The following is a 16,785-nucleotide window of genomic DNA, read 5'->3' on the forward strand; positions in this document are numbered from 1 at the left end:
GTAGATGAGAATCAGTTCTACATGGGGCAAAATTTGGCTCTTCTCACAGTGGAAAATGAACATCACAAATAGCACCCTTTGATATCTGGGTTATTAGATGATTTTTTTTTCCTGAAAACTATGAAAATATTTTTCACATATGAATCAAGAATTATGTTTTAAAATCACCAAATAACCCACTTTCCATCAGTTTCCACTTAAGATCTACAAGTTCTTCACCAAAAACTTACAAAGAACTATAAAAGGGAGTAAAGTAGTCGTAGGAATGACAATACCATTAAGGGTTTTTTTTTTTAATTGAAGGGATTTAAATTACATTATATGTTAATTCTTCCATCTTAAAAAAAATGAATTATCTCATGTTGGAAAAAGTCTTTTTTTTACCCCAATTCTCCTTCGTCTACCATCTCTTCTCCTTTTGACATCCCAAAATTAATGTATCCGAACCCAAACAAGTATTTTTCCCTGATGATTCTGCTCCATTCAGTCTTCTATGCCTCAGCTGTAAAAGGAAAATAAATCTTGGGGCCCCAAAATCACTAAACTAAAGGTAAAAGTCAGGCTGGGAACTGCTAAGGGCAAACCTGCCTCCCATTCTATTTAAAGTGACCCCTGTGCTCACTGGGATAAATGCATATCTCATTGCTTCATTTGGAAAGGCTAATCAGAAACTCAAAGGAATGTCTCTTATCTACCTATGACCTGGAAGCCCCCTCCTCGCTTTGAGTTTTTTCATCTTGGCCTTGAGTTGTCCCACTCTTCCAGACTGAACCCACGTACATCTTACACATATTAATTGATGTCTCATGTCTCCCTAAAATGTATAAAGCCAAGCTGTGCCCCTACTACCTTGGGCACATGTTATGTCATCAGGACCTCCTGAGGCTGTGTCATGGGTGCACATCCATGATCTTGGCAAAATAAACTTTCTAAATTAACTGAGAACTGTCTCAGATTTTCAGGGTTCACAGTCAATAGCAACTCTATGCCTCTTGCTCAGACAACTGGATCATTAAACTCATCCTGTACTCCTTTCTGGTTGTCTACCCTACATAATGTCTGTAAAGACATCCCACTGGCTTCACCTTCAAATTGTTTTCAGAAGCAGACCTATTTCTTACCACTTCATCATCATCCCCGATCTCTTTCTCGCCTGAGTATCTACGGCCTTCAATTTGTCTTCCTTTTTCAACCCTTGTTTCCTCAAAGCCTATTCTTCACACGGCAGCCAGAATGGTTCCTTTAAAAATGTAAATCAGATCATGACACTTTTCTGTCCAAAATCCTTCCATGGTTCTCCATTGTTGTAGCCAACAAGGTCTTGTGCTATAGATACATCCTTTATCTCTTGTTCACTCTACTGTAGTCATACCAGCCTCCTCTTTGCCCCTTGAGCATGCCAGGTCTGCTCCCAGTTCAGGACGTTTGTATTCATTTTCCTGCTGCCTGGAATGCTCATAACTGCACCACCACATAATTCATTTCTTCTCTATCAAGTCCTTGTTCAAATGACAGCTTCTCAATGAGGCCCACCCTGACCACCCCAGTTAATTCACAGCCTCTTCCCCAGTACTCCCAGTCCTCTTTGTTCACAGTCAATAGCAACTCTACCCCTCTTGCTCAGACAACTGGATCATTAAACTCATCCTGTACTCCTTTCTAGTTGTCTACCCTACATAATATCTGTAAAGACATCCCATTGGCTTCACCTTCAAATTGTTTTCAGAAGCAGACCTATTTCTTACCACTTCATCATCATCCCTGGTCTCTTTCTCGCCTGAGTATCTACGGCATAAAAATATATTTTTTTTTCCTCCAATACTTATCACATTTTAGTATTCTACATAATTTACTCACGTATGGTTTATTATTGCCATCCTCTGCTAAAATGTCAGTTCCATGAGGGCAACAATTTTGATATGGTTTATTAATGTGTCTCAAGCACGTAAAACAGTTCCTGCTACAGAGATTATGCTCAACAAATTTTGCTGAACGATTGCATTTTCATAAGCATTTCTGTTCTTCCTACAAGTTATTGCTTACTCCTGTTAAGCTCTTTAAGATTTACAACAAATCTGTCATTTTAAATTTTGATTAAAAAGTTTTTCTTCTCTACCCATTTTCTGCAGCAGGAGAGCTGCCCTCAGTGTCACCTTCTCAATTGAAACTATGGTGCCGAATAAGGGAGAATAAGAGAGCCGTGAATGGGGAAGGTAGCTCAATGAATTTGGTGGTGAAGCTAAACTATTATCACCATCAAGAAAAGACTGTCTCAAGAACCGCTGTCAGCCCAACTAAATAACAGAAGAAAGCCAGTATCATCTTTAAGTTCCACTATTATCTGTTGTGCTGTATTTTAAAGCAACTTTCAGACTCACAATTATGTGACTTTCAATTATATCAACAACAAATGTGTGGCAACAACAGAGAGAAAGTAAGTGTGTGTATATTATTCATCTATATGAATCCCTAAGTTATCAAGCTCATTTTATTAAACAATCCTTATTTCTACTCTATAAAGCAAAGATGAAATAACATGAAAAACAAATCGTGCGTCATCTACTTTTTATATATTGTCATCCTCTTTCCTCAGTAATCATAAAATATCAAAAATACATTTGTAATACTGATTAAAAATATATGGCATAATGTTACATAAATATACGAGAAGCTCAATAGTGCAGATAAGATAGATAATGTTTCTAAATAGATAAAGGGAAATACATGAAAAAATATAAAATTGTTGTGATTAGGATTCATTTATCATTGAATAACCAAAATTATATTTGATATCACTATCATTAATATCCAATCAATTATGAATAATATGTGCAATCTTATTTGTAATTTTTATGTTAAAGAAATTGCATCATAAAAAAGAACTCACTTTAGATTATATGTATCATATTCAATGGATGATCTTGGCACTGCAGGGATCATATAAAGAAATCCAAGATGTTCATTTTCACGTATTATTTTAATGATTTGCAAGGGATCACGAATGTTGGCTTTAACTACGTCTTCTCGGTCGTGGAAAGTGTACTTAGGGTAAGCTGAAGACCTAGTCCCGAAGAGACCTCTTTTTCCAGTACCGGTACGTGGCAGTTTAGGAGGAGAGGGAGAGAACACCTCAACACAGGGCTGATGAATCTAAACAAAGCCAATTTTTGAAAAACAAAATATGAGTCTTTGCACACACACAAGAGTGACAAAATATTACCTTCAAGGACTAATTGCCATATTGCATGAGATGTCTAGAGCTCAAAGGCAAGCATTTTGGCACTGAAAATTTTCAAACTATTGTTAGGCAGTCATATTCCTTCTCAGGACTCCCTATCCAGACACCCATTCTTTTTCCACAAAGCAGTCCCAGTTTCAGCTTCCATTGCCTTCTCCTCTCCTTTAACTCAATGTTTATTGCATCAAAATATTACCAGGTCTTTGATGTCCATGGGAACCCTCTTCCCTCCTTGCTTAGTTGCTCTGCATCTATCTTTTCTAGGGCCTCTCCTCCCAACCTCCCCCTCTGTTCTGACCGCCTTGATGCTCTTCAGTGAGTGAAGTATTGGACAGCTGCTATCATAACTCATAATAACTTTACTTCTTTGTGAATATGAGGGGTGGTTATATTGAGTATTGAGAATCACTATGCAATAGCCTTAGAGAAGCACTGATTTTATCAACTAATATTGCCTGTTCTTTAGGCCAGTGCTTCTCAAACTTTAAATGTGCAGTGAATAACCTGGGGTTCTTACTAAAATGCAGATTTTGATTCAGTACAACTAGGGTGGAACCTGAGATTCTGCCTTTCTAACCTGCTCTCAGGGGTTTGGATCCTGCTAACCATGGACTACACTTGGAGCAGCAAGGCTGAGTCCCACCCACCGTGCCATGCCTACACACTCCAGCTTTGCTCTACTCTCTGGGCTTCACTGTCTGTGCTCTCAGTGCCACTCACACCCCCCCAAAAAACTTAGGTGGCATCACCCACATCTGTTCCTCCCGTGGAGAAGGTTGATCACTGTGTTTGAAGAAATTTGACACTAACTCCAAAGGTCATCACCTTGCCTCTCTGACCGTATAGGAGTAACTGGCTTTAAGAATAAGAGTCACCATAGTAGACCTGCTTTGTTGAATAACTACTGTAAATTACGCATGAGTATTTTATTGCCTATTAACATAGCTGGCAGAGGCTGCCATTTCTGCAGGGATTTATTACTACAAGCTCTGTGGAACGACTTCTCCAGAAAATTTGTACTCACAGGGAACATTATACCCCAACTCTGATTAAATATACCCTGTTCAATAGCAGTTTGACAGAAGCCTAACAAGTTCAGAGCTGAAGGAAACACATCTTTGAACTTAAAAGGTAAAATGTGTGTCTTTGACTTCTTGGCTAGGGACGACAGCAATAACATTGTTCTCTTCTAAGAATGAATAGGCCAAACCTGAACCAGAGAAAACACACATCACCTTATCTCAATGTTTCAACAAGGGCTAGTCCACTTTAGTATTTTTATGAGACTAAAGTGTTACTGGTTTTTTTTTTTGTTTTTTTTTTTGTTTTTTTTGAGACGGAGTTTCGCTCTGTCGCCCAGGCTGGAGTGCAGTGGCAGGATCTCAGCTCACTGCAAGCTCCGCCTCCTGGGTTCACGCCATTCTCCTGCCTCAGCCTCCCGAGTAGCTGGGACTACAGGCGCCCGCCACCTCGCCCGGCTAATTTTTTGTCTTTTTTAGTAGAGACGGGGTTTCACCGTGTTAGCCAGGATGGTCTCGATCTCCTGACCTCGTGATCCGCCCATCTCGGCCTCCCAAAGTGCTGGGATTACAGGCTTGAGCCACCGCGCCCGGCCCCAAGTGTTACTGTTTTAACAGAAAAATGTATTTATTTTATTTGTTCTAATCTTTAAAAAGTCTTATCGCATTCTAAGTGGAAGACTTCTTCCATAACAGGGTTACATATTTTCCTCTGAGCCCTAATTTCTCATTATGTAACTCAGTGGGAAAATGTGATTTACGTCTTCAGCAGTAACATAGGTTCAGATTTGGGGGTGGGAAATAAAGAAAGCATTTATTCATAAACTGTACAATGTAGTACTCTTCTCTGATGGATGCTCAGTCCAATTTGATAAGTCAATTTCTTCCTTAATTAACAGAGGCCTCCAACTTCCTTTCCTGCCTGCCTTCCTTTATCTCCCAGGAAATCCTCCTTGTTGCATTTCTATTTGAAACTCATTCTGATAAATCAATTTCTGAAAAAAATTACCTTTTTCTCAGAATAAATACCTTTCTTATTTTATGTAACACATCCCCTTTTCCATATCTCTCTTTAATTCCTAACTCTTTACTGAGTTCTTCACTGAGTGACAGCTACAACCAGGAAGCACAGCTCACAACCTGAGATTCCTTTTCAGCCCCACTTTTATCCCAGATGTCTACACATATTCTCTCCTTTTCTTTAAATTCAAATTTTTGAAGCACTCTTTATGCCAAATGAATTAATTTACAGGCAATTACATCTTTCCTGGCTCAGATCTTTTCTGGAGAAAGAGCTCCCTCTGGCTCCCCTTCACAGACACCATAGTAACTGAGGCTTTATAGTTCCATCTAGTTCATCATATGATTTCATTCTTTCAGGATGATCTCACCCAAACCCAAAGTAAGCTCCTGCCCATCTATTTTCTCCTCGAGCTCCAATCTCTCTCATCTTATCTATCCCATTAACTTTCCACTCATTCTTCTCAGCTTAGTGCAACTCCCAAAGGTGGCTTTTTATTCACTGACTGGCCCACCAACGGCCAGGTGTAAGAGTCCCTTTTATTTAGTTTTTCATTATTTTGTACCTTAAACAACCAAGGAGAGCTCTTATACCCCACTGTGTTGAGTGTTCATTTGTCCACCTACCTACCTCTAGACTCTGAAATCCTTGAGGACAGATCTTGTCCTCAACTGTGCACGTTTGGCAGTTCTAATCCAATGCTTGGACCCAAATCAGCACTCAAATGTGTGACTGTCAAAGTTACCCTCTCAACCAAAAGCTCAGAGAAATCTTGGCTCTACTGGTATCTTTACTGCAGGTATGCCTTTCACATTTTCTCCCCTTACTGTTTTTTTTTTTTCTTTAATTATCTAGAGATATTCATTTAAAGGCAAGCTCTGGTGATTTCTTCCCTGAGCTACCATTTCTTTATGCCTTTCAAGGCAACTTCCCCACTCTACAACTCTCACCAGCTACACAAATTGTCTTTCTAGCTGGCTTCATCTCCATTTTATTGCCCTTCACCAGGGTCTTCAAAGATTATCAGTTTTGGTAAAAGTGATGAAAATTTCAAAAAAGTTATAATAACTTTCAAAATACCATTATGTCTTCTTTACCATGTAAGAGAAGGTCAGAAGGCACCATACAGTTGCTGAAAGTTTCCTTTATGATTTTCTTCCATTGTAAGAATTTTCCTTAAACAGGAAGAATGAAGAAATGTTGTATTTCCCAAACTCATTATGCAACCTTATAGAAAATGACTTTGCTTCTATTCTTATGAGTTAAAAGCATGTTAGCAAATCTATACAAAACCAAATTAAGTTAAAAGAATCAATTAAGTAGTTTAATATTATACCTGTATTTTTTTCACAGCATCTTGATGCTCAAGAATCTGAGTAGATGATGTGACAACACTTTTTTTTGCTATGCTTACTGGAGGTTTAAGGATTCCGGCAGCCATTAACTGAAGTCGGTTCTGTTCATGTATGTATTCTGGCTGCTTATGATCTTGGTAGACTTTTAGCACTGGCTTTGGGAAATAGAGAGACATGTTAATGTTTTAAACATTCATATAAAGTTGTTTTATTTCTCACTACCTTTGGACTCTTTCTCCTGTTGGAAATTGATCTCCTTGGATTAATTTCCTATCAAAGATGCAGTCCTAATAGTTAACTACCACCATTGCCTGTCTCTGGCCTATTGCTTGAGTAAGACTTTTCTACCTAGCTTCCATTAATTTTATACTTGAAATTATCAATGAATACTTACAAGAATAAATTACAACAGAAAAGGCTCAGAAGTATGAAATCATATACTCCCTAATTGTCCATTATAAACCCCCATCATTTACTAATACTGCTACTATGGGAAGAAGTGCACAATTCTCCCACCAAAATCATTAGTTCCCCAAATCATCAATCACTTCTCATAGCCATAACTTATTGAAGATCTAAAAAAATAGGTGGCATTATCTTAGGCTATCCAACTGCAAATTATGGCAATAAAACCCCAGCTTTTAATATAATAAAGTGAATAATTCATTATAATGGCTTTTTGTTACTAAGCATTATGAGTTTATGATAATAGCTAGTCTCTTATATACTGGGTTAAGAAAAAAAGGCTTGAGATTAAGTAAACAGCAGTTAACTTTTCAGTTAAATTGCATTTGGTTTTAGATAAAAATCCCTTTTGAGCCAAATTACAAAGCACTGCTCAAAGAAATCAGAGATGACACAAATGAAAAACATTCCATGCTCTCCATTATAGGAAGAATCAGTATCATTAAAATCACCATACTGTGCAAAACAATTTACAGATATAAGGCTATTCCTATCAAGTTACAAATGACATTATTCACAGAACTAGAAAAAAATATCTTAAAATTCATATGGAACCAAAAACGAGCCTGAATAGCCAAGGCAATCCTAAGCATAAAGAAGAACCCTGGAGGCACCATGTTACCTGACTTCAAACTGTACTACAGGGCTACAGTAACCAAAACAGCATGGTACTAGTGCAAAAACAGACATGTAGCCCAACAGAACAGAATAGAGAGCCCAAAAATAAGGCTGCACACGTACAACCATGTCATCTTTGACAAAGTTGACAAAAACAAGCAATAGAGAAAGGACTCCCTATTCAATAAATGGTACTGGGATAACTGGCTACCCATATGCAGAGGACTGAAAATAGGCCCTTTCCTTACGCCATATACAAAAATTAACTCAAGATGGATTAAAGATATAAATGTAAAATCCCAAACTATAAAATCCCTGGAAGATAACTAGGCAAGACCATTCTGAACATAGGAATTGGCAAAGATTTCATGACAAAGATACCAAAAGCAATTGCAACAAAATCAAAAATTAACAAATGGGATCTAATTAAACTTAAGAACTTCTGCATAGCTAAAGAAACTATCAATAGAGTGAAAAAACAACCTACAGAATGGAAGAAAATATTTGTAAGATATGCATCTTTGAAGGTCTAATATCCAGAATCTACAATAAATGTAAACAGATCTACAAAAACAAAAAACAAGCCCATTAAAAAGTGGGCCAAGAACATGAACAGACACTTTTCAAAAGAAGACAAGACATAGCCAACAAGCATATGAAGAAAAGCTCAATATCACTGATCATTAGATAAATGCAAATCAAAACCACAATGAGATACCATCTCACATCTCACACCAGTCAGAATGGCTATTACTAAAAAATAAAAAATAATAGAAAAGTAAATTATGGAGTATTCATACAATCAGATACTATGCCACCACTAAGTGTAAAAAGCTAGATGTATTTATTTGTAATATGAAAAATAAAATAATAAAAAATTAAAATAAAAAATAAAAAATAACAACTATTGTGGAAAGCAGTGTGGTGATTCCCTAATAGCTAAAAGCAGAACTCTCATTCAAGCCAGCAATCCCACTACTGAGTATATACCTAAAGGAATATAAATTGATCTACCATAAAGACACATACATGTGTATGTTCACTGCAGCACTACTCACAATAGCAAAGACATGGAATCAATCTAAATGCCCATTATTGGTAGACTGGATAAAGAAAGTGTGATATATATATACATCATGAAATACTGCACAGCCATAAAAAAGAACAAGATCACGTTCCTCACAGGAACATGGATGGAGCTTGAGGTCATCATACTTAGCAACAGAAAACCAAATACCACATTTTCTCACTTATAAGTGAGAGCCATATGATGAGAACACATGAACAAAAAGAGAGGTGCAACTGACACTGGAGTCTACTTGAGGGAGGAGGGTGGGAGGAGGGAGAGGAACAGAAAAAACAACTATTGTGTACTACACTTGGTACCTAGGAGATGAAATAATCTGCACAACAAATCCCCATGACATCAGTTTACCTATGTAACAAATCTGTACATATATCCCTGAACCTAAAATGAACGTTAAAAAAATTACAGGTAAAAACACTAGCACCTGTGTGAAGGTGCAGTTTCACCTATGCAGATCAGGCAACAAAAAGTTGAAAGAGATTATAGTAAACTATAGGTTAAGGGTGAAAATGCAATTTAATTTAGGCAACATGTGTGCATTGGATTGAGAAACTTGTTTCCAGGTAAAATATGTGTGAATTAAGTAAAATTATATGTTAAATATAGTTATATGGAAATTAATATATAATTAAATATAATTGTACATATATGTAATTTTTTCATCAACTTCACAACACCACTCACAGGGCCCTATCTCATAGGAATATAAGCACCAGTACAAAAGGATAATATAATTTTACTGTACCATTTGAAATACTGGCAAAACAACCTGAATGTCTCAAAAGAGGAGAATGATTCAGTAAATTATGGAATATTCATACAATCAGATGCTATGCCACCACTAAGTGTAAAAAGCCAGATGCAGAGTATTGTATCTATTTGTACGATGAAAATATTACAAATAAATACAATTACAAATGTAAGTTTCATACATTTGTAAAGTTACAAAATTACAAATAAATTTGTATAAAATTGTTTCAGCATGGACAAAGGTGAGAAAGGACATATACTAGATTTTGTCAATGTTAGATGGCATAGAAAAGGGAGTCCGAGACTGGGGAATTTGGAGGTAAGGAAAAAATGTAAAAGAAGAAGAGTAGAAAAGAAAAAGAGAAGGAGAAGGAGAGGTAAGGGGAGAGAGAGAGGGGGAAGAAAAGAAGAAGGAAGAGGAGGGGGAAGAAGCAGGGGGGAAGAGGAGAATAGAAAGAAGAAGAAGGGGAAGGGAAAGGGAGAGGAGAAGGTAGTCGAGAGGAGGGAAGTCAATAACAAAAATACATCACTACCAACTCTATAAATAGAAGTCAAACTACAGATGCCCACACATGTGAAATTAGTCACTTGACTATTAAGTTACTTTCTCTCTGCATGGTGAAACTTCAAGTCATTTTCACTTTTTTCCTTATTTTTTTAAATATTGTATGAATTATTTTATTCATGTATTATTTATACTGTGCAAATTATCTGTTAGTATATAACACACTGCCTCAAACTTAGCAACTTAAAAACTAACATTTATTTTGCTAAAAATTCTGTAATTTAGGCAGAGCTCAGTGGGGACAGCATCAATACCTCAGCTGGTGCCCAGTGGAGTAGAGGCAAGATGTTCCCACTGAGCTCTGCCTAAATTGCAGATGTCTGGCAGTTGATACAGGCTGCTGGCTGAGACTTGTTCAGATAGCGTCTTCTCAGAGAGACCTCTCTAGTCACCCAATGTAAAGTAGTCTCTTCTGAGTCTCTACCACAGTCCATGTGTTCTTTTCTTTTCTTTTTTGTAGAGACATGATCTCGCTCTGTCACCCAGGCTAGAGTGCAGTGGTATAAGCAAAGCTTACTGCAGCCTCTACCTCCTGGGCTCAATGACCCTCTCCCTTTGCCTTCCAAAGTGCTAAGATTACAGGCATGAGCCAATGCGTTTGGCTTATTTTCTTAATAGTTACTATCACTGGATGAAATTGTTCAGTCTGCTTATTTAGAATTACTAGAATGTCAACATGAATCTTGTCTGCTTTGTTCATTTTTGTTCATTTGCTTTGTTCATTCCTCAGAGCATGGCTCAAATCCTGGCACAGAGTAGGCACATAACAAACTTTTAATATACATGAGTGGATGACACTGGTGACACGCTGAACAACTTTAATCATCAACGGTTAGTGATACACTTTTGTCAAGTGAAGGCAAATACGTCGGAGAGAAATAGATGTAAAAGTTTCACACGAATTCCATGGGAGAAAAATGGGGAGGAGGACTTGGTGTCCCACACAACATGTGGTGGCGCAGGCACACTGAACCCTGGGGAAGAAGAGGGCAGCAGTCAGTGCCACATCCACCATGCAAATGAAGGTTCAGTGTCAAACCAACAACAGTGGTGACTTGCATTTTGCGTTGATTCCATTTGTATTGGTTTTGTATTTTCTTTGTATTTAAGGTGTCAATTTGTTTATTAAGAATTAGAATTAATTCCTAGTGTAATAGTTTTTTCACATAAAGTAACATCAAATAAAAAATAAATTGGCACTATGGATCAAGAATGCTTTGCTTCAAGAGAAATCAGTACTCAAACTTAAGTTTGAGAAACAATGAAATAAGGATTAATATCCATAATATATTTTTTAAAACTTAAAAATAAGATAAAGACAACTTTTTTTTTTTTTTTTTTTGAATGGGGTTTCACTCTTGTTGCCCAGGCTAGAGTGCAATGGTGCGATCTTGGCTCACCACAACCTCTGCTTCCCGGGTTCAAGCAATTCTCCTGCCTCAGCCTCCCGAGTAGCTGGAATTACTGGCATGCACCACCACGCCTGGCTAATTTTGTATTTTTAGTAGAGACGGGGTTTTTCCATGTTGGTCAGGCTGGTCTCAAACTCCTGACCTCAGGTGATCTGCCCACCTCGGCCTCTCAAAGTGCTGGGATTACAGGCGTGACCCACCGTGCCCGGCCCAAGACAACTTAATTTTAAAGTGGACAAAGGTTATGAACAGATAATCCACATAATAAGTAATATATGTGGTGATGAAAAATGAAAATACACCTAACTTCATTAATAAGATGCAAATTATAACAACAATGTGATGCCATTTTTAACATATCAGTGTAGCAAAAAAAAAAAAAAAAAAAAAAAAAAAAAGATAGCACCAAGCAAAGATGTGGGCAAACAGGCCCTCTCATACACTGTAGGTGAAAAGGTAAATTTCTAGAGGGCAACGGGGTAATGTCTTTTGAAATTAAAAATGTACATATGACCTAAAGATACCGTTTTTAGAAATGTATCTTGATGTGTATAAAGACAATGTCATTCAACACAGCATTATCTGAAATAGCAAAATAAAAACAAAATAAACAAAAACCAAATAAAAGCAAAACAAAAAATAAAAATGAAATTACTTGAGCTCACATAAATATGAGACCAGTTAACCAGTACTATGTTATGGCACCTCTATGCAACAAAATACAGTGTAGCTGTTAGAAAAGACACTACTCTATTCAAGAATTAGAAACATTTCTATATGTTTAAGTGAAATAAGCACTTTGGAGATCAGTATGTATTGTATAATCTTACTTTAAAACTGTCTATGTTTATAAATACAAATATAAACATTTGAATAAACATAAAACAGTCTGAAGGGCACTCCACTAATTATGGTAGCTAACATCTAAAGGTGGAGAGGACAACTTTCACTTTTTAATTTTTTTGCTTTCATGGCTCTCTACATGCATTTATAATTATCCAAGGGCATAAATGGTTTCTAAAAATTAAGTATTTTCAACATGCACACACTTTTTTAAATACAAAGGCATGTACTTTGAAAATAATAAAACTATATAACTAAATATAACATGTTTACTAAACTTCTCAGGGTTAAATGGTACCCTAATATCTAAAAGTGCCTAATAGCATACATAGTTAAGTATCTGTATTGTACATAATCCTAGAGAGGACTTATCTGCCTGAAAACTTTGTTCACCACTGTATCCTTCAACTTAAACAGTGCCTAGAACTTAATATTTGTTTAATTAATATTTACCGTATTTACAACTACATAAACAGTTATTATCTTTTAGCTTTTCATTCCTTCTTGGTCAATTCAGAGTCTGGAAATAACTTCCATCCTCCAAAGCAATTTTGCAACTTCCTCTGTGGCTACAGAGGCTAAAACAATGGTTTCTGAACTTACCAAAGGCTCTAGTTTTATAGGCTGCTGTCGTTTTCTTGTCTTCTCTTGAGCTTTTGTAATGTGCCTAAATGTTAGGATTTGTGGATCAGATTCATTTTCTGTGGATGTCACATAACTCACTCTTCCTTTGGCTTTTATATTATTCAGTCTTGAAAGTGCAGAATTTTCAGCATACTCTTCAATATTTGTCAGGTCAAATTCACTATCTGTGGCCTGAGAAGTCATCCTTACTCCTGGAAAGGATAGGTGAGGAAAAAGAAAATGAAAAGTAGATCAAAAGGATTGGGGAAGAAGGCTACTGGAGAGGGACTTAAGGACTAGAAAGAGTTGAATTCGCTCACTCCCCTCAAATAAAACCCATCAAAGTTACCCCAGTCTTCCTGAACCGAGGACTTGAATCAAAGGAATAAAAAATTAGAAACTGTGCCTAGGCTTCAAGAACCCCTGTAGAATTTGCATTTCTTGCAAGTTCTTGGGGGATGCTGCTGCCGCTGCTCATCTGGGGACCACACTGGTCTAGATTTGGAAGGACAAAAGGAAATGCAAATAGTATTGAGTTCAATGTTTCTCATCTCCTGCGGAACTTGTTCAAAATGCAGTCTGAAAAATACAGTATAGGTACTCAAGAAGAAACAAAGGACAAAAAAAGAATTGAGGGCTAATTTCTGAAACAGTGCTTCTGGAGCTTTAACGTGCAGGACAATCACTTGCAGAGCTTGTTAAGATGAAGGTTCTGATTCATACACTTTGAGTAGCAAGGTCCTAAAACACTACAAATATGAGCCTTTTGTAATGGTCTTGCACTCTGCACCACTACGCACACTTCCACCCCATTACATGAGTGGAGATACTTCGAAACACCTTCCAACATAGTGTTAGCACAAGAGGTCTTGAATCAGGTATCGGCAGACCTAGGTTTTATATAGATCAGTGCTGGCCAATAGAAATATGAGAGCTTTGTATGCAATTTTAATTTTCAAGTAATAGCATTTTAAAAAATAAATAGGTGAAATTAATTTTAATAATGTGTTTTATTTACCATATCCAAAACATAATCATTTAAACACACAATATAAAAATTATAGTGATATTTTCTCTTTTGCTATCACGCCTTCAAAATCCAGTGTGCTTTTTACATATGAACACATTTCAATTCAGACTAGCCACACAAGGTCTAATGATTACTGTATTTAACAGCGCAGGTCCAGATTTGACCACTCAGCGTGAGATCTTGGACAAGTCTCTTGATGCCGCTATTGCTCACTTTCCACCCCTCTAAAATGATGGGCGGATAGGAGACAATCACTGAAATGCCTTTCCATTGACTTTCTCTGCCTCTTTGAACCTTTCTTTATATTCTCCAAAAGCCAGGCTTTGTTTCTGGCCCAGTAATCCGAGCCCAGCCCGGAGGGTCGGTTCCCAGGACTCACCAAGTCAGAATAGAGCAACCAACGCCGAGGGTCTCCAGAGAGAGCAATGCCTGGTCTTGGAGTAGAAAGCATTCGGTAGCGCGGAATGTTTCCTGTTGCGTAGCAACCAGCGGGCCTCTACCGACATACTGCGCCACTGAGTAACACGTCGCCAGGCAACGCCTCAACCAGTCACAGCTTTCGGTCCAGGAGCGCTCCAGGCAATCGAGCCAATTAGTGTCTCGGAAACATTTCCTACGTCGCTGATTGTTGGAGACTCCGCACAGACTGGTTCCTCCTCTGCGCTGGGAATTGAGTACTGTGCCAGGAGGTGTAGGCAGAGCAGCCAAAGGAGGTGGTTAATTGTTTGTTTCATTGCTTATCGACCACTCACACCCATCTCAACCTCTTACAGGAATCTCTTTTCTGTTTTCCTTCAAGAGCCTGAAGACTGACTTGACGTTCACTTTAACAGAAATTTATCCGAAAGAGTCGAGAATTTCAGGAGAGGAATGTGCGTTGTGTAGACAAATGAAGTCCCATTCTCCAAGGGAGCAACCACTCTGCATCCCTGCCCGACCCGCCGACTTCCTCCTGAGTGTCCTAAGGCTCAAGAAATGTGGCCTCCTCTTCCCTGAAACTCCACTGTGGCCTTCCAACTAATGTTCTTTTCCACTTGGAAGGTATCCTAGGTGTCAGGCATAGGATGAGCCCGTATTACTTGGTTCCCGTGCCCTTTCTACCAAAGCAGACCCTGGATCTTTTTCTGGCGTTTAATCTCACTTAAGGTCCCAAATGACTGTTGCTAATGTTGTATGGAGTGATCCCATCGAAGGCCAGGGCCCGTTGCTTACTCAGGATGCCTTATCCCAGTTACTGATCAGCGGAAGAAATCCTTTCACCTGCCTTGACGAATCCTTACACCACATGACCGAGCTCTGGTTTTCAACCTTGTCTCCAAAATGACATAATCACCACTGGAACACATAATTTTCTTTTGCTCTTTTTGGTTGCTCTTTGTTACCTTGATATTTGTTTCTTGCTGTATGTGAAGTTCTTTACATTATTGTACTCACAGCCTGCATCTTCTCAATCTTAACATATTCAGGTAGTATTTGATATGCTGGTATGATTCTCTAAATCATAGATAGAGCTAAAATGGAGATTACAGGTCACATAATCCTACTCCCCCATTTGATTAATAAGGGACTGAAGCCCAGAGAAGGCAAGTACTTTAGGTCAGGCAGCGAGTTGTGCCACAGACAAAACTAGAATGCAGATCTCCCAATCCCTAATGGGAAACTGGAGACAGCAAGAGAGTAAAGTCAGTTTAGAAAAAATTTTAAAAATTCAGAAAAACTTCAAATGTACACAAAATAAAGATTAATTCCCCAGAGATGAAAAATACACACAAAACTAATTAGTCAGCTAGTAAAATGCAATCATAGATATAAACTAATAAGGGAAAAAAATTCAAAGCCAACTCAATACATCAAAGCATAAAGTTATAACAACAAGCAATGTTAGACACACACTCAAAATAGATTTCATTTCAGATGTGCAGTGAAATTTTAATCTGTTCCCTTCAAAGTTTATGTAATGGAGACAAATCTATTGCTCCTCAATCCTAGACTCCCTTTTTTAGATAAAAGTGGATTGTACACAAGTGTTACCATGTGCACCTGAAAGTATTCCAAAAGCTAAGGGGTGTGTGTGTGTGTGTGTGTGTGTTGTGGAGTGGGGGTGAGGAGGATTGGAAGACACATAGTTTTACAAAGATATTACTATATGAAACACTACTCATCAAATCTCTTCAAGCTTATTTTTTAATGTGGCAAGATGTTATCTTCATCGTCAACTGACCACTTACTAAATCAATGTAGACAGCTTTGTGTATAGCCTGTTATTTTTATAGTTCTTATAAATAATTGTTACAATTCATTGGTTGTTTCTTATGTGCCAAGTACTGTGATTTATACTTTGCATTTATTCTCTTGAGTACTGCTAACAAACATGAAATTCCCATTTCATAGCTAAAGAACTAGGTTACAAATGGTTACTCACAAGTTCACACTTTAATAGTAAAAGTAAATGCAGTTAAAATTTTTTTAGCGTTAGGTTAAGATTTATATACCAGGCCATTTGTGACGGGTGCTATTCCACTAATCATTGCAATAACCTTATGTTTGAGGTATTACTATACTTATTCCACAGGTAGGAAATTGAGGCTTAAAGAGGTTATGTAACTTTCCCAAGTCACTTCAGAGGTAGTAAGTGGCAGAGCTGAGATACAAATCCAGATCCATCAACTTAAATTTCTATATGAATTTGAGCCCAAGATTATTGAATCATAGAATTCTGCTTCTGGATATATAGTGGACTATACCAGGGCTCACAGAA

At 37.6% G+C, this 16,785-nt stretch overlaps 1 protein-coding gene across 1 annotated transcript in view; it reads right to left on the minus strand.

The window, feature by feature from the left end:
- DNAH6 (dynein axonemal heavy chain 6) overlaps window positions 1-16,785 on the minus strand; it is a 381,338-nt gene that overhangs the window by 310,311 nt on the left and 54,242 nt on the right. Inside the window, exons 2-4 of the mRNA XM_015112750.3 lie at window positions 12,977-13,209; window positions 6,615-6,788; window positions 2,888-3,150 (exon numbers count right to left, since the gene is read on the minus strand). Coding sequence (XP_014968236.2) covers window positions 2,888-3,150; window positions 6,615-6,788; window positions 12,977-13,201 — 662 coding nt within the window. The 5' untranslated portion in view covers window positions 13,202-13,209. The remainder of the gene's footprint in view (window positions 1-2,887; window positions 3,151-6,614; window positions 6,789-12,976; window positions 13,210-16,785) is intronic.

This window comes from Macaca mulatta, chromosome 13 (genome assembly GCF_049350105.2).
Source record: "Macaca mulatta isolate MMU2019108-1 chromosome 13, T2T-MMU8v2.0, whole genome shotgun sequence".
Classification (NCBI taxonomy): Eukaryota; Metazoa; Chordata; class Mammalia; order Primates; family Cercopithecidae; genus Macaca; species Macaca mulatta.